Source organism: Larimichthys crocea, chromosome XVII (genome assembly GCF_000972845.2).
Source record: "Larimichthys crocea isolate SSNF chromosome XVII, L_crocea_2.0, whole genome shotgun sequence".
Classification (NCBI taxonomy): Eukaryota; Metazoa; Chordata; class Actinopteri; family Sciaenidae; genus Larimichthys; species Larimichthys crocea.
This window is the reverse complement of record NC_040027.1, coordinates 21,724,875-21,744,138: the sequence shown is the minus strand read 5'-3', so window position 1 is coordinate 21,744,138 and position 19,264 is coordinate 21,724,875. Positions and strand designations below refer to the sequence as shown.

General features: G+C 39.6%; 2 protein-coding genes across 3 annotated transcripts; one reads left to right on the top strand and one right to left on the bottom strand.

Moving 5' to 3' along the window:
- Window positions 1-888: 888 nt before the first annotated feature.
- Window positions 889-10,296, top strand: LOC104931934 (vitellogenin-1-like). Its single transcript, NM_001303568.1, is given in 34 exon segments — window positions 889-957; window positions 1,664-1,684; window positions 1,901-2,052; window positions 2,140-2,391; window positions 2,477-2,638; window positions 2,740-2,888; window positions 2,975-3,125; window positions 3,223-3,380; window positions 3,462-3,627; window positions 3,714-3,839; window positions 3,939-4,157; window positions 4,245-4,462; window positions 4,546-4,643; window positions 4,726-4,850; window positions 4,937-5,038; window positions 5,158-5,277; window positions 5,388-5,574; window positions 5,762-5,855; window positions 5,954-6,139; window positions 6,255-6,396; window positions 6,479-6,689; window positions 6,779-7,323; window positions 7,427-7,471; window positions 7,580-7,660; window positions 7,765-7,971; window positions 8,071-8,213; window positions 8,482-8,617; window positions 8,710-8,833; window positions 8,926-9,106; window positions 9,185-9,279; window positions 9,379-9,473; window positions 9,578-9,743; window positions 9,851-10,012; window positions 10,114-10,296. Coding segments are annotated over 34 exon segments (5,172 nt in total). The 5' UTR covers window positions 889-917; the 3' UTR covers window positions 10,227-10,296.
- Window positions 10,297-11,369: 1,073 nt separating this feature from the next.
- LOC104931933 (afadin- and alpha-actinin-binding protein) lies at window positions 11,370-17,971 on the bottom strand. 2 transcript variants are annotated; one of them, XM_019258898.2, is made up of 14 exons: window positions 17,804-17,971; window positions 16,281-16,395; window positions 15,890-16,038; window positions 15,525-15,731; window positions 15,264-15,374; window positions 15,012-15,147; window positions 14,850-14,925; window positions 14,353-14,533; window positions 14,096-14,243; window positions 13,703-13,839; window positions 12,845-13,018; window positions 12,413-12,530; window positions 12,134-12,281; window positions 11,370-12,043 (listed from the first exon to the last, which is right to left on the bottom strand). In XM_019258898.2, the coding sequence occupies exons 2-14, from the start codon at window positions 16,297-16,299 to the stop codon at window positions 11,896-11,898; spliced, it is 1,752 nt and encodes a 583-aa protein (XP_019114443.2). In that variant the 5' UTR covers window positions 16,300-16,395; window positions 17,804-17,971; the 3' UTR covers window positions 11,370-11,895. The 2 variants fall into 2 exon arrangements, with proteins under 2 accessions (XP_019114443.2, XP_019114444.2); XM_019258899.2 differs by having other exon boundaries at window positions 12,845-13,015.
- Between the last annotated feature and the right edge of the window lie 1,293 nt (window positions 17,972-19,264).

Here is a 19,264-nt window from a genome sequence, read left to right as displayed (position 1 = left end):
TTAAATATCACTAAATAGCTCTACACTGTTTCATTGAAGAACATGGCAAATAGTTTACTGACACACTTGTCAAGTATGCTTTAGAGTTTAAAGTGTATAACTTGAAGAAAAGACAAAGCCACACTAATACTTTGACAAAATAAACATTTTCTGTCAATACAGTGAATAACGCTTCCATTTCACAGGTGAATCGCTGTCAAACTAAAGTCATGACATAAGTGGTCAGGCTGACCACACATGTCAATAAATAAAGTGAGTAAACAGCCATAGTCATGATGCCCTCTTGTGTAAACTTTGAAGCTGCATTTCAACAATCTGAAGAGATGACACAAACATTAATAGTACCATTTTGAAGATGAGAAGACAAAAATTATCCAACACCTACAGTAGATGTGGAGCATGATGAATAATAACTGAATCAATTTTCTCTGAAGTTAAACAAAGATTATATTATTGCTTTTCTCTTTAAATAAAAAACATGGCACCCTTTAAGAAAGTTTTGCACAGTTTCCAACTCCTTAGTATTTAAATATAAATAAATATGATTCTTTTGATAAATTGTTGGACTTTTTTAGTAATAATTTCATTTATTACAAATAACAAAAAGAAACTGGATTCTTGTAAAATGAATTGTGAGGCACAGCAAACATTTTGAAACACAATGATCCACTTTGACTTATCTGAACAGAACAAGGTCAGGTGACCTTAACTTTACATCTTCTGATACATGCCCTGTCATCAACCAATACCCACATTTCTTTTAATCTGAAAGGTGAAACAACTTATCTACTGATCAAACGTGTACTGCCAAAAATGGTTCATATCAGATCTTCATGACATCCTCGTTCAACTTTGTCAGCAGAAACTTCCCTTTAAAAGGCTGCGTGGGACTGCAGAGATTCACAACTCCATCAGCCATGAGAGCAGTTGTGCTTGCCCTGACTCTGGCCCTTGTGGGTGAGTATGATTTCTGATTTTGTGAATATGTGACTTAAAAAAGGAGTAGTTTTATCAAACATTGCAAATTACTGTAGATTTTGTATTTATATGTATCAAAATGATTCATTTAAAATTGTGAGTTTTAGTGAAGAACATGAAGTTAAATGTTGTTCATAACACCTCATACAGTTGAGCAGAAGAAGTTTTACCCCATTCATCACGCTTCGATACACTTTATTACAACAGAATTACCATGACTATTGACATCACTCTACTTTTAGTATCCTTTTTCTATACTGCCAGTAAAGTGATTGTTTTACAGTTAAATCTAGCACACTCAAAACTAGTAAAGAGAAGTGTACACTCAAAAACTGAACTAAAACTACAAAAAAATATTTCAGGCACTTATGCATTTCAATTACATAGAAATTAAGAGTACACCAGTAGCAGAGTAACTATAACCATATACTGTACATTTATGAGTCAAATACACAGTATCTCTGCTCTAGATGTTTAAAGAGGAGCAAAGATCTCAACTTTTTCCAATTAGATCTAGTTTGACCTTTTCATTATTCTGTTTCCAAATTTTAGGATATTTATTTATTATACATTACAATTGAATTTCAATTTCCAATATAATAAAAAAGCAACTATTAAATTTAGATATAATAGTTTTTCACTATCTGCTTGATAAATTAATCATTTATTTTTATTTTTATTGCAGCTGGAAATCCTCATAGCCTTGGTAAGTACAGCATTGTGTTACCAAATTGTTATTAAATGATATATGAAAACCCATTAAATAATTGGACACACAATGTATTGTACCATTTAACATGTCTTAAGTTACATGAAAGTGAAATATTCCAGTTTCATAATTTATGGTTCATATTATGTCATATATAGCTCAGATTGTTGGGCAATACGGTAGAATACTGACTGAGTAAAATTGTTTTTACAGTTCCTGAGTTTGCTGCCGGTAAGACCTATGTGTACAAGTATGAAGCATTGCTCCTGTCCGGTCTTCCGGAGGATGGTTTGGCAAAAGCCGGTCTCAAAATCAGCAGCAAAGTTCTCATCAGTGCTGCGGCCCAGAATGTATTCATGATGAAGGTAAAGATGAAAATCATGCTCAACTAACAATCTTTTTACTTTTAATGTACAAACTGCTCTAAAATATATCCCATTTTTACACTCCAGGTTGTGGAACCTGAGATCTTAGAGGTCAGTGGTGTCTGGCCTAAGGATCCTTTAACCCCAGCAACCAAGCTGACCTCAGCCATCGCAGCTCAGTTCATGACTCCCATCAAGTTTGAGTATGCCAATGGTGTTGTCGGAAAAATGTTCGCCCCTGAGGGAATCTCAACACTGGTCCTTAACGTCTACAGAGGTGTCCTGAATATTCTTCAGCTCAACATCAAGAAGACACAGAATGTCTACGACTTGCAGGAGGTTTGTCACAGATCCTCCAGTACTAATAATAAATGCATTACAGGAAGCTGAATCCTCATTAGTAAATGTATACATTGTTCATTAGGCCGGAGTCCAGGGTGTGTGCAAGACCTTCTATGCCATCTCCGAAGACGAAAAGGCTGAACGCATCCTTTTGACAAAGACCAGAGATCTGGACCACTGTCAGGAGAGGATCATGAAGGACTGGGGGTTGGCATACACTGAGCATTGTGTAGAGTGCCAGCAGGTCGGCCCTTTTTTGACATACATTTTTTCAAATACATAGATCTACGAAAGTATAAAATGTTGCATGATAAGCATAAGCAATTGTGTGGTTCGTCTTTACAGGGCTCAAAGAATCTGAGAGGAGCCGCATCATACAGCTACATCTTAAAGGAAATTACTAGCGGAATCCTGATCCTGGAGGCATCAGTCAATGAGTTGATCCAGTTCTCACCTTTCAGTGAGATGAATGGAGCTGTCCAGATGAATACCAAGTATGTCAATTGATACTAAGGATGTAATAAGGGAATTTTTTAATTTAATCAAGCTGCATATTAACCTTTTTTGCATTACTTTCAAGGCAAACCTTGGTCTTCCTTGAGACTCAAAGAGCCCCAATTGTGCCTATTGAAGCTCAGTATCTTCATCGTGGATCTCTACAGTATGAATTTTCCACTGAGCTTCTTCAGACACCCATTCAGCTCTTCAAGATCAACAATGTACAGGCACAGGTATTGTTTTACGACTTTCAGAAGTTAAGTTATGCACAAAAATATGTGTATTTACATTATATTAAAAAAAACTTCCCCCTCAATCCTGTGCTCTTAGATTGTGGAGGTTTTGAATCACCTGGTTGCCCACAATGTGGAAAGAGTCCATGACGATGCCCCTGTGAAGTTTTTGGAACTCATTCAGCTCCTCCGTGCAGCCCGCTTTGAAGACCTGGAAAAGATCTGGAACCAATTCAGAACCAGAGCTACCTACAGGTGACTTAGAGAATTTGAACTGAATAAGATGCAAATGTATATATGTATACACACTCACTCACTCAAAATTTCATCTTTCAGACAGTGGATCTTGGACACCGTCCCTGCCATTGGAACTCCTGTTACTCTGAGATTCATCAAAGAGAAGTTCCTGGCAGATGATCTGACTGTTGCTGAAGCAGCTCAGGCTTTGATTGCATCTGTTCACATGGTGACAGCAAGCACTGAGGCCATCCAGCTGGTTGAGGTGGGCAAACCACAAAGCTACTAAAGTTATTCTCTCAGTAATACAAATGGAGATGTGCCACATTTCTGATTGTTGCTCTCTTTTAGGCCCTCTCAGTCCACAGAAAAATAGTGGAACATCCAGTCCTGCGTCAGATTGTCCTCCTTGGCTATGGTACCATGATTTCAAAATACTGCATTGATGTTGCTGTCTGCCCCGCAGAGTTCGTAAAGGTGACATATCCTTGTTCTTTTCATATGACTTCCAGCTCTTATGCATATTTCTGGATGACAAAATGAGGTTTTAATTTTTCACTTCACCCCCCCCAACAGCCCATCCATGACCTCCTTGCAGAGGCTGTTGCTAGAGGTGAAACCGAGGAAATCATTCTGCTCGTGAAGGTTTTGGGTAACGCTGGCCATCCTAATAGCATTAAGCCAATCACAAAGTTCTTGCCCATACATGGCACTGCAGCTGCATCTCTTCCCATGATAATCCATGCTGATGCCATCATGGCTTTAAGGAACATTGCAAAGAAGGAGCCCAGAATGGTGAATTCTCAACACCAAAGAGTATTTCAAGTTATTGTGGTTTTTATATATGACTCTGTACTGAGTTTGGTTTCTCTTGTAAATTAGATTCAGGATTTGGCTCTGCAGCTCTATATGGACAAGGCTCTTCACCCAGAGCTTCGTATGCTTGCATGCATCTTGCTGTTTGAGACAAGGCCTGCAATGGGTTTGGTCACAACAGTTGCTAACATTGTGAAGACAGAGGAGAATCTGCAGGTAGCAAGCTTCACTTACTCTCATATGAAGTCCCTGACCAGGAGCACCGCTGCTATCAATGCCGCACTGTAAGAGCACTCTCTAAACCTCATTCATCATCAAGTCTATGTCCTGGTGTCTGTTTACTTAGCTCTTTTGTGTTTCATTTCAGTGCTGCATCTTGCAACATCGCTGTCAAAATGTTGAGCCCTAAGCTGAACAGACTGAGCTTACGTTTCAGCAAAGCCATCCAAATGGACATCTATAACAGTAAGGCCAATCTCACATCTATTTTAAGTTATTTTTTTCTGTAGCATCAACTAACTAACTTCATCTCATCAAACTCTTTCAGGTCCCCTAATGCTTGGTGCTGCTGCCAGCGCTTTCTACATCAATGATGCTGCCACGATTCTGCCCAGATCTATTGTGGCTAAGACCAACGCATATCTTGCTGGAGCTGCTGCTGATGTTCTGGAGGTAGAAGGAAAAGAAAGCACCTGCCCTATAAGATATTCAATTGGTGATTTGAAAATGATGTTTTTAACTTGTTTCATTTTTCTTAGGTCGGAGTGAGAACCGAGGGACTCCAGGAGGCTTTACTGAAAAACCCTGCACTTCGTGACAATGTTGACAGGATCACCAAGATGAAGCGTGTCATCAAGGCTGTAAGAAATGAAACACCAGGAAGTCACAAATATGCAGACAGAACAGCTTACAATGGCATAAAAACATAGTGCACAGCAGGCTATTGATAAGTTACATTGCGTGTTTCCTTTTTCCACAGCTCTCTGAGTTGAGGTCTCTGCCAGCCATGACACCTCTGGCCTCTGTCTATGTCAAATTCTTTGGAAAAGAAATTGCTTTTGCCAACATTGACAAGGCCATGATTGATCAGGCCATTGCGGTATGATTCAAATAACTATTTGACAACCAAAAGGACAATTTCACAACATTTTAATTACTTAATTGTAATTTTTTACATGATGCAATAATTCTATAAATTCTGTCCTACAGCTAGCCACCAGTCCCTCTGTTCAGGCACAAGGTTGGAACGCCATCAAGGCTCTGTTGTCTGGCGTTTCCTTCCAAATTGCGAAGCCTCTGCTGGTCACTGAGGTTAGGCGTATCCTGCCTACTGCTGTTGGTCTTCCAATGGAGCTCAGTATGTACACTGCTGCTGTGGCCGCTGCAGCCGTTCAAGGTAAACAGAAGCTAGAAAACATCCACTTTTCACAAGTCCCACTTATCCTACTAATCTAGTTTACCTAGGAAACAAATATTTGTAAAACCTCACAGCCTTAATAATATCTTTTAAAGCTTAACATTATCATCTTCAATACATTCTTTGCAAACAAAGTGGTGATGTGTGGTTTTATTTGTTCTCTTAGTCAAGGCAGCCACATCACCAGCTCTGCCAGAAAACTTCCATCTTGCTCACCTTCTGAAGACAGAAATCCAGCTTGAGACTGAGATTAAACCAAGGTAGGCACAACATCACTAAAATAAAAACACTAAAATAAAAAAATTAAAATAGTGCAAAATATATCATGAAATCTACAACAAATGTCCTCTCCTTCTAGCATTGCTGTGAACACATTTGCTGTGATGGGGGTCAACACTGCCATACTCCAGGCTGCCATGATTTCAAGAGCTAGACTCAACTCCATTGTGCCTGCCAAAATCATTGCAAGTCTTGACATCAAGGAGGGCCACTTTAAGTTAGAAGTTCTGCCTGTTTCTGTGCCTGAAGAGGTTGCAGCTGTGTAGTAAGCATGACCTTTTAAATTCAGTTTGTACTCTTCCTAAGTATGAAGCTTCTGTCACTCATAATACGTATTTATCTTTAGAGCCTATGTGATTAAGTTCTTCTTCTTTGAACAGTGTTGAGACTCTTGCTGTGACAAGAAATATTGAGGACCTTGCTTCTGCAAAAATGACTCCCATCATCCCTGCCAAAGTCTTGCAGGCCGTCTCAAGGGAGACGCTCACATCTAAGATTTTCTCATCTGCCGCTGATAGTTTGGTGAGCTTTTAAGATTGTCTTTTGAGGTAGATTAAACAGTATCTACATTTGTAATTTAACTAATATGTCTTTGTTTTCATAGGCATCCTCAGAGATCATTCAGCACGATGTTGCAGATGCCAAGCCCATTATAAAACACAAAGTTCAGTTTGATAAGAAGTTCTGTGCTAAAGCTGTTGCCATTGGACTGAAGGGATGTTTGAAGGTCGCCACTGACAATGCTGGTTTTATCAGGGACGTTGTCCTGTACAAACTGGCTGGAAGCCACTCTATTGCTCTTTCTTTGAAACCAAGTAAGTACCGAATACACAATATTTGTACAATTTGTAGAAGCAGTGTGCACAATGCAGTTATTAATAGCATTATTTACTTATACTTTCAGTTGAAGGGGAAGTCATTGAGAGACTAGTGATGGAGGTTCAAGTTGGACCAAAGGCTGCAGAGAAGCTCCTTAAACAAATCAATCTGAGCGAAGAAATCACTGAGGGAAGACCAGTCTTGATGAAGCTAAAGAAAATCCTGGCTCCTGGTCTGTGGAATACCACCTCCTCCTCAAGCTCCAGTAGCTCTCGCTCAAGCGTGAGTTCTAGTTCTTCTTCCAGATCCACAACTCGTGTCAAAGCCGTCAATCCAGCTGATCCAACCAGAAGACTTCACAGCAGCAGCAGCAGCAGCAGCAGCCGCATCGCCAGCCGCAGCAGCAGCCGCAGCAGCATCCGCAGCAGCAGCAGCAGCCGCAGCAGCAGCAGCAGCAGCAGCCGCAGCAGCAGCAGCAGCAGCCGCAGCAGCAGCAGCAGCAGCAGCAGCAGCAGACGTAGCTCCTCCAGATCTGTGAGCACATCTTCCAGGACCAGCTCTGCATCTAGCCTTGCATCGCTCTTCAGTGCTAGCTCAAGTTCTTCTCGCTCCAGCGCTCGTATCTCAAAGGTAAACAGCTGAAGATTGTTTTGTGACTCTCTATGCAGGAATGGTAATGTATCTTCATATCACAGTAAGCATGGAATCTTACAAAAATATTTCTTCTGTACAGCAAGTGATTCATCGCCACAAGTTCCAGAAGAACCACAAGAAGCAGGTACGTTTAGATGGTAGTTCAAGCAATGATGATGTTTTATACTTATTGAATGTGTTAACTTGTGTTGCAGATTTTTCATGACATGATTTTTATACTTTATTGTTGTAGGGTCGCACCTCTCTAGTCACCTCAGCAGCACTTTCCAAGAGCAGAAGCAGCGCCTCAAGCTTTGAAGCCATCCGAAGACAGGTAAATCTCTTTTGATGTAAATAAATGGAAAATCCTTCATTAAATCTTTCCATTGATAGGTTTGTTGATGTACTCACATGAATTTATCCTGATTGTTCCCACAGAACAAATTCCTTGGCAATGAACTAGCTCCTGCCTTTGCAGTTATCTTCCGTGCTGTCAGAGCTGATGGGAAGGTGATGGGATACCAACTGGCAACCTACTTAGACAAACCTAACACTAGACTTCAGATTATTCTGGCTGCCTTGGCAGCTGATGACAACTGGAAGTTCTGTGCTGATGGAGCTATGCTTAGCATGCACAAAGTCACAGTGAGTCACCGCCTTGCTTATATTATATAGCTAAGGAAATAATATAAAAAAAACTTTAAAATCAGTTGCCTTATCATCACATCTATTGTCTCTCGATAGGCTAAAATCGGATGGGGAATTGAATGCAAGCAGTATGAAACCGCAATCACAGCCGAAACTGGTCTTGTTGGTCCAGACCCTGCAGCTCGCCTCAGAGTGGCCTGGGAAAGACTGCCTTCTGCTCTTATACGCAATGCAAAGAGGTATTAAACTTCATGGACTTTCTTTAGCCTACCCACATGCATTATGCATGTGATATAAAATGTCTGACATTGGGCGTGGCATTTATGTACAAAGGCTCAGTCCTTGCTGCGGAAGCCCAGGGTTCAAATCCGATCTGTGGCTCTGTCCCGCATGTCATTCCCTGTCTCTCTCATTCCTGTCACTCTTCAGCTGTCTCTATCAAAATGAAGCTTTAAAAGACCAAAAAATAATCTTTAAAATGTCTGACATTTGACATTTCTTTTACAGGGTGTATGACTTGATTCCTGCTTACATGCTGAGTGGCTTGATTAAAGGAAAGGAAGCCAGCAGTGCCAAGCAGTTCTCATTAACAGTGGTTGCCACATCTGACAAGACCGTTGACTTCATTTGTAAAACACCATCAGTAGGAATAATTAAATGGTTCTCCCAAAATGTATATATAAAAGTTTGTTTTTACTTTCTGTTTCTAATAATTGTGAATTATTCTGTCTTCAGCATATTGTCTATAAGATGGCTGTCCATCTTCCCATCGCTCTGCCACTTGATGAAATCAAAGGTCTCACTCCCTTCGATGAACTTGCAGATAAAATCCATTACTTGTTTGCCAAGGCTGGGGCAGGTAATTTGATCTTTTGTGGACCTTACTGTTTAATACACTGGAAGTTATCTTTGGCTGTGTGCAAAGGAATAAAACTTTGTTTTTCTTCACAGTACAATGTAGCTTCAACGGAAACACACTGACCACATTCAACAACAGAAGATACAAGAACGAGATGCCATTGTCTTGCTACCAAGTTCTGGCACAGGATTGCACTGATGAGCTGAAATTCATGGTTCTCCTGAAGAAGGATCACATTGAGCAGAACCATATCAATGTGAAAATTGCTGACATGTGAGTGCTCATTAAAAACAAGAAAGAAACAATTGTTTTCATCCACAAGCTGACACAACCTTTTTATTTCTGCACTAGTGATATTGACCTGTACCCAAAGAACACTGCTGTGATCGTGAAGGTCAATGGAATGGAAATACCCATCACCAATCTGCCATACCAGCATCCCACAGGTTTGTAATTTAATACTGCAAAGAGATCATGATGTGTAAATGTCATCTCAGTACCCCAAACTTGTCAAAATTGGTAATGATCCTGTTTTGTTCTTACAGCTAAAATCCTGATCAGACCAAAGGGTGAAGGTATCGCTGTAAATGCTCCAAGCCATGGTCTTCATGAAGTGTACTTTGACAAGAACTCATGGACGGTAAATGCAACATTTTTGCATTTCAAGATTTTAGGATTAAAATTGACCTCAAAGATATTGTACATTTAATAGTCTGTAATGACTTGTTGTTTTTTGCCTTGCAGGTTCAAGTTGTGGACTGGATGAAGGGACAGACCTGTGGACTCTGTGGTAAGGCTGATGGGGAAGTCAGACAGGAGTACCGCACACCCAACGGACGCGTGACCAAGAATGCTGTCAGTCAGGCTCATTCCTGGGTTCTGCCAGCCGAGAGCTGCAGGGACTCCACTGGTGAGACACAAAGTTCATTGCAGTGTTACTTTAGAAGCAACATCCTTTTTCAGATAAATGTTTCCACCCTCAGAAACACACTTATCAACACTTTTTCTTCCGCACAGAGTGCCGTATGAAGCTGGAATCTGTGAAGTTGGAGAGGCAGGTAAACATCCATGGCCAGGACTCCAAATGCTATTCTGTTGAACCTGTGCTGCGTTGCCTGCCTGGCTGCTTCCCTGTGAAGACCACCACCATCACTGTTGGCTTCCACTGTGTGCCTGTTGGTGAGTCTGCATGAAGTCAAGGCTGGTTCATGAGACAGAATATGAATATATGGAGAAAAATTATACAGTTCCTAATTACTCTTTTCCCTTCACTTGTGCAGCATCTGCTCTGAATCGCCCCGAGAGTTTGAGCAGCATCTACAACCACAGCGTGGACCTGAAGGAAACAGCAGAAGCCCACCTAGCCTGCAGCTGCAATGCTCAGTGTGCTTAAGAACATGTTGTCTTGTCAATCACTTACATCATGTGTATGTATGTAAATTTAAATAAATGAAATAAATAAATGGCATTTCAAAACAAGTTTTGCTCAGGTTGTTTCAATTATTATACAATTATATTAATACAATGCTACAATGATGCATTACTTGAAGGGATGAACATGATGATAAATGTCCTTTCATCTGATCAGTGTGCCAGAAAAATTGGTGTGATGGCAGCTGAAACTTAGTGGGCATAGATAGAACCAGGGTAGATTTTTGTAATGTGAAAATGGTCAGATCACGTTAAAATAATGCTGAGTATAAACAGTTGTATGTTGCTTTAAACTGACCCGTTTGGGAGGGTTATACCACTGTTGTTGAATGTATATGTTAAAGGTTCTCAATAGACAAACTTTAAGTCATCACTATCAAAATAGTACAAAAAAACTACCACAGGGTTGAGTATTTCACTTTTACATTTACAAACACTACGATAGTTGATTATGGTCTGTTGTCTTTCTGTGACCACTGTATTTGCTACATTTCCTTTATAATATACTTCACATCTCCATAAAAGGACACCTAAAAGTATTAGATATACTTCACATCTCCATAAAAGGACACCTAAAAGTATTAGAAATATTAATCAATACTATACTTATTCATATTTACCAATACTGCAAGACAGTTAATCTCCAAAACAACTGCAACTGCCAGACTGTCTAGCCACTGTCTGATTTGCCGCTTCATTGTGTGGTTTACTTCAATGTTTTCCATCTTGACAAGAAGCTGTCCTCGTGGATCAGTAACTCAGATTTGTTTCCGACAGAAGTCAATAAAATGACAAGATACTTGTGTTTTAAGAATGTATAATGAATGTTTCAAGAATTCATCATGTTACATTCTTGTGGTAAGAATTATTCTCATCGTCAATACAAAGCAACTAAAATAAACAATAAAAAAGATTAATTTACATTCAACGTGGTCTATTCTCATGTCAGGGTTCTGCTACACATGTTATTTGTGTTCAATTTTACAGCCTTTTCTCCTATTTAACTGCAACATCAAACATCACTTGCTACAAATGTAACTGCAACATTTACTAGTGAACAATGTTGTCAACCACATTTCTATATTAAACTACAGAAATATACTTCATAATTAACCCAATTTCTTATTGCATTTAGTGAGACAGCAGCATTAAATCTACATTCTAAGATACTGTTGACAACATGATAACAGAAACTTAAAAGACATGATATAAACGGCAACATTTGGGTTCAGCGGTGGCCATTAGCAAAGGCCAAGTAACATCTCATTACTGGGACACATGACCTTTTGTGGCACACCTGCACTGCCAAAAAATACTGGTTTTGACTGCAATAAGATATGATTGCCCAAACAAGATATACAGTGCCACATAAATAAATAAATACATTTATCACATAATCTAAAAGTAAAGCAGTAAGATATTAAAAAAAGAAACAATTAGATTACAGAGTTTCTCTCAGTCACACAGAGAACAGAACACCAGCAGCTAACCGAATGTTTAATCAGTTTACAGTCCTTCTGCAACTGTTTGGCATTCACAAACCAGGTGTCATTCTGAAATACCACAAATCATCCATAACTAATGGACATATGATAACAATAATGACTTATAACTGATAAAAGTTTTTGGCTTCATATAGAGCTCTTCTTCTCCCTTGTGAGCTTGTGGCTGCTGTTGTCGTCCCACTCTTTGAGCTGAGCAGGAAGGTTCCCATTAAAAACGATGCTTGATTCTTCGAAGGACGCTCGATGTTCAGTCTTTCTCTTTGGTTTGGTTGAGCTGGAAATCAGATTTGACAAACTGTCAAGGATTCACAATAGATAGACAATATCATGATTTTTAGTGTTGGACAAATAAAGGACATTTTACCTGTTTTCTGGGATAAGGCAAAGTGTGCGATACAGGTCGGATGTTAATGGTGTTGTGAGTGGAGCACGTCTGGGTGTCGGGGAGATTGTGTCAGATGGGCATTTGATGAGCCTTTCTGGAGCCGACACTGCACACGCCTTTGCATCAGCTGCAAACATAACACATTGTTGATCGTCATTAGGGAAGTGACATATTGATAGTTATAAATAAAAACAAGTAGAGGAACAATTATTTTGGAAGACACTAATATCAGGACAATGTAAAGCAGCAGACACTCACATATTAAAAAGGCACTTTTAGATTTTGACATCTGTGGTTTCTTTGAGTCAGAAAATGGACTCAAGTTTAGAAACTGGTGTTTGAGCCACGTTGCTCTGTCCTCCTCAAAGGCCTTCCTCTGCAAGTTAAACCAGATACAAGTTATTTATATTTTTTCAAGCTTTTATTGTATAGAGACAGCTGAAGAGTGACAGGAATGTGGGGAGAGAGAGATGGGGAATGACATGCAGCAAGGGCCACAGGTCGGATTCGAACCCTGGGCCGCTGGGGCAAGGACTGAGCCTTTGTACATGGGGCGGATGCTCTACCAACTGAGTTAAACAACACCCCAACAGTCATGTTTTTTAAACTTAAAGTGAGCACTCAAATATAAATGAGGCATCTTGGCACATTCTATGTAACACCTATTTTTGGAAATTTTATATGAAGCACCTCATGGCTAAGTCTTATAGCTGCTTCAGTGAAGTTCCTCCTCTCCCTCTCAAAGATCTTTCTCTGTTCCTCGAGGGTCTTCCACTCCTCTCCGAGGCGCTCTTTCTCCTGCAACATGTAGCAGTTGCTCAACAGGGAAGCCGTCTCCTCATCACACGGAGAGCTCAGCTGCTGCTACAAGAAAAAAAGAAAAAGAAAAGGCGTAGTTTGTTCAGCCAGAATTGATGAAAAGTTCTGCAACATACAAAATACAATATCTTTCCTGCTTTGATTTAAATCCTTGTGTTAACACTGTGAAAGAGAGTGTGAGTGTCATAGTATGTGAGACAGTGTTAGAGTGTGAGTGTTAATATCAAAATCGATTATTGAGTTATATGCCACTGGCCACTAATTAACTCTTCAGGGAGTAAGTAAAGTTTTATTTATTTTTTAGTTTAACAGACCAATTACCATTAACTAGTAACTAGGTAGTTAATTTTTCAGAAAAATTATAAAAGGACGTGAAATACAGGAGGTGACTTCGAGGCCCCCATGTCTCCAACACACTAGGAGCTTCTGATAGACAGTAAGTTAGTTGTTGTAAAGTACTCAGGCTCAAGGAACACTAGCTCTTTAAATCCCTTGCCCTTCACTTTCTCGTCCTGGCTAGCCCTGACACGATTCAGACATGGCAGCTGGGTGCTTGCTCTTAATTTGGTACAGCACCGTGCTGCTACCACTACTGAGCTAAAGAGCAGCATCACACAACGAGTTTATTGCTTTTCTGGAGGAATTGTTCAGTGCATCTCATCAGATAGCAAAGCCATGTACAGAGTGTGTATTCCAATGAACCTATAGACTCTTTGTGGTTAAACTTACCTGCAGGAGCTGCTGCTGTGTTTGAATAAAGTCTTTGCACTGCTGGATCTCCAGCTTCAGTCTGTCCATCTCCTCCTCGTGAGTTTCTCGGGAAACAGCATCAGCGTTTTTACTCTCACCCATCTGAGCTAAAGATGCTGAACAAAAACAACCCAGAAAATCTAACTTAACTATTGTATTGATTTTAACAGGAAGTAAGTGAGTATTGGTTCATAGCAATAATCAGACAAGTGGCTTCAGTAACATAATATAAGCATGCTTTGGTTGCTCGGACAGTTTCTCTTTTCACTACTTCCTTTAAATGCAAAAAAACGTCGTATTTACAAACCTACAAACAAAAATTCCTTCATGTATCAAGGTCAAACAGTGACTGAATGACTGAATAAAGACTACCTTGGCTGTCCAATCTTTCAACGTGGCTCTTGAGTCTTCTCCACTGGAGACGAATACTATTGGTCAGCTTCTCCCGGGCGTGAACACAATACAGCTCTACGCTTTCTTTACTAGAATCAATGAATTCCTCTTCCTCCTCCAAGTCAGCCTGATAAAGACAATGGAAATATTTTTCAATCTATTGGTAGCAAACATGTCTAAAAGACTAAAACAGGCACAAGGATTACAAGCTGTCAATCAAATTGAACGCGTCTGACCTGTGTGCAACCATCTTGGTGTTTGTCGTCTTTCAGCATTGGTTTCTTGGAACTTAAAATGGACACAATGTCCTTTTTCATCTGCTGCAACACTTTCTTCAACTCTGCATTTTCCAGCAGCAACTCCCTTTGTCGGGTGTCATAATCGCTCAGTAGAGTCTTATACATCTCCCCTTCATGCCTTGGGATAAGAAAGACAGTCATTTATGTTCATTCATCTCATGTCTGTAATACATCTACAAAGGATATTACCAAAGCTACAGTAACATCCAGGTTTCCGCAGTGCCACTGTGTTCCTAAAATAAATCTGTGTCACCTAGAAAACTGACAAAAGGAGCTGATGTGCAAGTTGAGATGCAAAAGTGGAGTGAGTAGTACTTTCTTGGATCGTGCCGTTTATTTTCTCTCCTGCACTGCTGCATTTATGTATTTATAAATACAAATATAGGTTCAAAGATACTTTACTGGAAAGTAAAGAAACTGAGAAGTGAACTCACTTTGCCTCTGTCTTTTCAGTTTTCCAAAGGCTTCTCTTCCCATCTGCTCTCCCAATGTTGTTTAATACATCAATGGCTGAAAGCAAGACAAATAAGGAAAATCATGAATTAAACGCCTCAAAGGGCATGTATAATTTTGTGTGTAAAGGGCTGATAGCTTACCTTGTTTCTTCTCCTTTTTGTCAACCAGAAGTTGATTCAGGCGCTCTTTCAGTTTGTTGAATTCTCTTTCTTTCCTTTTCATCTCATGATTGTACTGGCTGGCCCGGCTTGCAATTATGTTCTGAAGCTTTTGCACCTGACAGGGGAAAATAAAACAATTGTTTCTTGTTTATGTTGACATGCTTTTGCACCCGAGACACAAAAAAAATGCCTACAGATTTAACTTAGGGGCAGCAATTCCAAAGAAAATACCTCATCCTTTTCATTTTTCAGGCAGTTTTGCAAACTCTTCACTTTCAGCTGCAGCTGTCGTTCTCTCTCAAGGAGTCCTGTGTTTTCTCTTTTGGACACCTCAAGCTGCTCCTATGATAACAGAATAACATTGACAGAAGACATTTAATATGTAATAATTCATTTTTTTCAGCATTGACAAGCAACTCTTCAGGCTCTTAGTTATGGTTCCACATTTTCATATTATTACAGAGGAATCACTGGGTTTAAATGTTACTGTACTTTTAGCCGGGTGCTGGTGAGCTGCAGGTAGTCCACATTGCTGCTGGACTTAAGCTGCTCCACTTCCATGTTTTCCAGGGTTCGGAGGCCCCTGCGGTGCAGCTGAATCAGGTCGTACATGCAATTCAGCACAGCCACGACATCCATCTCTGAGCTGCTGCTGCATGACTCCGCCCAGACCGGTGGGAGGCCAAGAGATGACACCTCCTGTAATGTGGAGAGTAGAGGAAGAAAAGGATAAAGAGCAAAGGATGTAGAGGACCAGTCAGAATCAAACACGGGGCACAGCAGTCACATATCTTAGATCCTGAGCATTTACATATAAATGATGGCGCTAGTCATACATCAGATGTAAGGTTACCAACCTGACTGATGTGTGATAGACATTCTTGAACGTTGTGCTCGGTGCAGAAGGTACTGAGACTGTAGGGATTTTTGTGCAGTTGCAGTGATGATTGGCTAAACCGCCTCAAGGGGGATGTTCTACATTCAACAGAGCTGCTGCAAATATCCTCTGAAGAAAAAATGTCTGTTAAATATATACACATACAATATGGCCTGTATGTTAATGTGTAAATGCCTTATAAGAAAATGAATGATAATGTTACAGGAAGTGAGGTTATTTCTGGCACAAAAAACAAGAATAGCATTTATCTGCCAGCACATAACCTCTGCTGAGTAAGACAGCCAGCTGTTCAACGTCTCATTCACAGTGCATATTCAGTGGTCTGCAAAGATATCAAAAGTTGAACTTACCCAGGGAAGACTCTGGCATTGTTGCAGTGCAGCCTTCAGGCTTCGCGTGTGGATCATCTACTACATGTGCAGGACACGCAAGTCTCGCCGCAGGATCCACCTACGCACTCTGCTCCTGAAATAGAGGGTCAGATTAGCAGCACCCATTCAGCACAGTCTGGATTACAGGCAATGGAAGTGAACATGCAACGGTGAGGGGTGCAAACACGCAGCAACCTAAATAACCAGAGTGCAGCAAGATTTACAAGGGCTAATTCATTCACGTATCATGAGCTGCGAGCTAAACATCTGAGCTGATCAGCTGATCATACAGTGTGCGTACAGCCATAGATGATCAAATTCCATATTAAACACATGATTTAATATGTGTTTATTCAGAGAGTGGTCTTGATTTTGTTGTCTGTTGTTGTGGTCGTCACTGCATGCACAGGTTTGTAGGTTGGTAGCAAGCCGGCATCTTATCTCAATGCTCTTATCATCAGCTGATCAAACTAATCCCACACCGACAGTGTGGTGAATAGTCTGCAATCAGAAACACGATGAAAACACGCTTCCTCCTGTAGGAATAATGCATCGCTTTCAACAAATACACACCAAATACGATATTACTGAGAATGCACACAAAAGAGCTCATCCTGGGACAACAACTATGAAGCCGCATTTACAAAAAAATTTAATATATTTAATGTTTTGGGCTCAATCCATCATATGTTTTAGTCTTAAGTGGCTCAACATTCAACTCAGGAGACCTACCCTTTGCTTTCAGTGATACTTAATCAGGCCGGCGAGACAGATGGCAAGCCTACAGCCACAAAGCTTAACAAGGCTAGACCCTGCTTAGACTGACTGATCAACAAGTAACCTTTAACTCTTTAGTCAGACTTCTTTACGATATAAAGTCTTCTTTACAGGATGGATTTTAACATTTATGGTCTTTTAGTATGATGAAAATATTAATTAATAATAAACCAGATTTGGGGGTGTTGGGATCTAAGCACACCAAATGCAGTAACAGCAATAAAAGCTACATAAATTACACTAAAATCACCATAAAGTTGAATTAACAGTTGATTAAACACCAACAAAAACGCGACATCACCTTCACTGAAGGTGGCATTTATTTATATAAATGTTCATATTCAAATATCCTGTTCATTTGAAGTCCTCTTGCACATGAAAGGAGAATATTATGTTTACATGTTTATTATATTACTGCTCAGGAAGGTTGTAAAAACACTGACTCACTCAGCTGCTGGAAGCTGCTGCGCGTACAGATATAGGTCAAGTTAAGTTGTGTTGTTGAGACGTTATCTAGCTGAATCACTCGTTCATAAAAATACTTTTAAAGCAAACAAATGTTTTGTAGCTCATTGCAGCTGTTAAACTAACCAAACTGCGTCCTCCTCCACCTCGAAACAATCCGACATTGAAGCCGACGTTAGCCGAACAAGTTGAGCAGTTAGGAGCGCAGACGTTTGAAATGTTTACACAGAAGTGACTGACATCGTGTTTACAGTACTTACTTGATGCTGTTTGTAATATTTTATCTCTTTTAGCTCCTTCCTTCTCGATACGAGAGCAGCTCCTTAATCCATGTCGGTCCAAATGACAGCACAAACACACACACACATACACACACGCCACTGCACGGCAAGCAAACCAAACAGGACGCTAATTGGCTGACTCGTTGTCTAGCAACCAAGCACGGCTCAATATGATTGGCTGTTGGGTTGAAGCGTTCTTAACGTTAGCGTTTTAATTATGCCAATGTTATTGTTTAAAACCCTCCCACCGTCAAATGAACTATATATATTCAATAATACCAGTCTTTAAGTGTTTATTGTTTTTTTTTACACAAATTACTTCCATAATAACCTCTGTTACCCAGATAGCAAAAATCTTTTGGCTTCGCTTTGGCCCAAATCTGGCTTTCATTTTGGCAAAGTTATGGATGGATGTCTGGGCCATAAATGGCCCAAATTAGGAAAGCCAAAATCATACCAAAAGGGAGCCAAAATTCACCCAAAACAAATTGTGGACTTCCAAAATATAGCCATAAATGTCCCAGAAGAGCCCCAAATCAGCTGTTCCCGCTCACACCCAATCTTCTGGCATGCCATAAACATGCCTTAACTCAGCCATATATTGCTGGCGCCTCTTTATCTATTATGGAATAACCCTAATCATACCACAGTTAAGCCAAAAGGCTTTCTTAATGCCAAAAGAAAGCCAAAAATGCCAAATGTATGCCATAATACAGCCAAAATATTTGCTATCTGGGTATTCATGTTTGTTATTCTTATTACTATCATTACACTATTTTCAATAGTACAAATTGTGGAAGCTTAAAGAAATTTCACTATGATCATACCTGTGTGTTTATTTTTGACAATGGAATTGAATTGAATGTTTTTAATTACTTACACTATCGTTCTTTGTTTGTAACCAAACAGATATACAATAAACACGAAAAGAGCTATAACTTCAAAGTAACTTTAATGCAAATTATACAATCACTAAATATAAGAACAACAACAAGTCAGCAAGGCTTACAAAAACCTCTACATACAGAGTTCATCTAATTTTTACAAAGGTTTAGTTGGCTAAGTGTTTTTGTGTAAGAAACCTATTCTGCATCATCAAGGCATGGAAATTAAAGGCAGACTACATAATTTTGAAATAACAAGTAGTTTTAATGGAAGAGTTTGGTTCCAAAGTACTTGTATACTCATTTTGACGAAAATGTACCTTTTTTGCAGGAATTTGTCATTTCAGAAAAAAGCAGATGTAAACTAACAGCATTAATGATGGCTCCATTTTTTAATTTTATTATTTTTTAATTGTATTATTATTTTTTCTTTCTAAAGGAGTAACACCCATGAGCAATCATGTGCAATATTGGTATATAAAAAATAAAAAATAAATGGAAAAAAGCCAGTATTAAGGTTATTAGTTATATCTGTGCTGACATGTGTTGCCTGCTA

Excerpts from the sequence above, each read along its gene's own strand:
- LOC104931933 (XM_019258898.2), bottom strand. Across the intron at positions 15,732-15,889 it reads GTCTATCACACATCAGTCAG|GAGGTGTCATCTCTTGGCCT; the intron begins GTTGGTAACCTT and ends TCCACATTACAG. Across the intron at positions 14,244-14,352 it reads ACCAAGATGGTTGCACACAG|GCTGACTTGGAGGAGGAAGA; the intron begins GTCAGACGCGTT and ends TGTCTTTATCAG.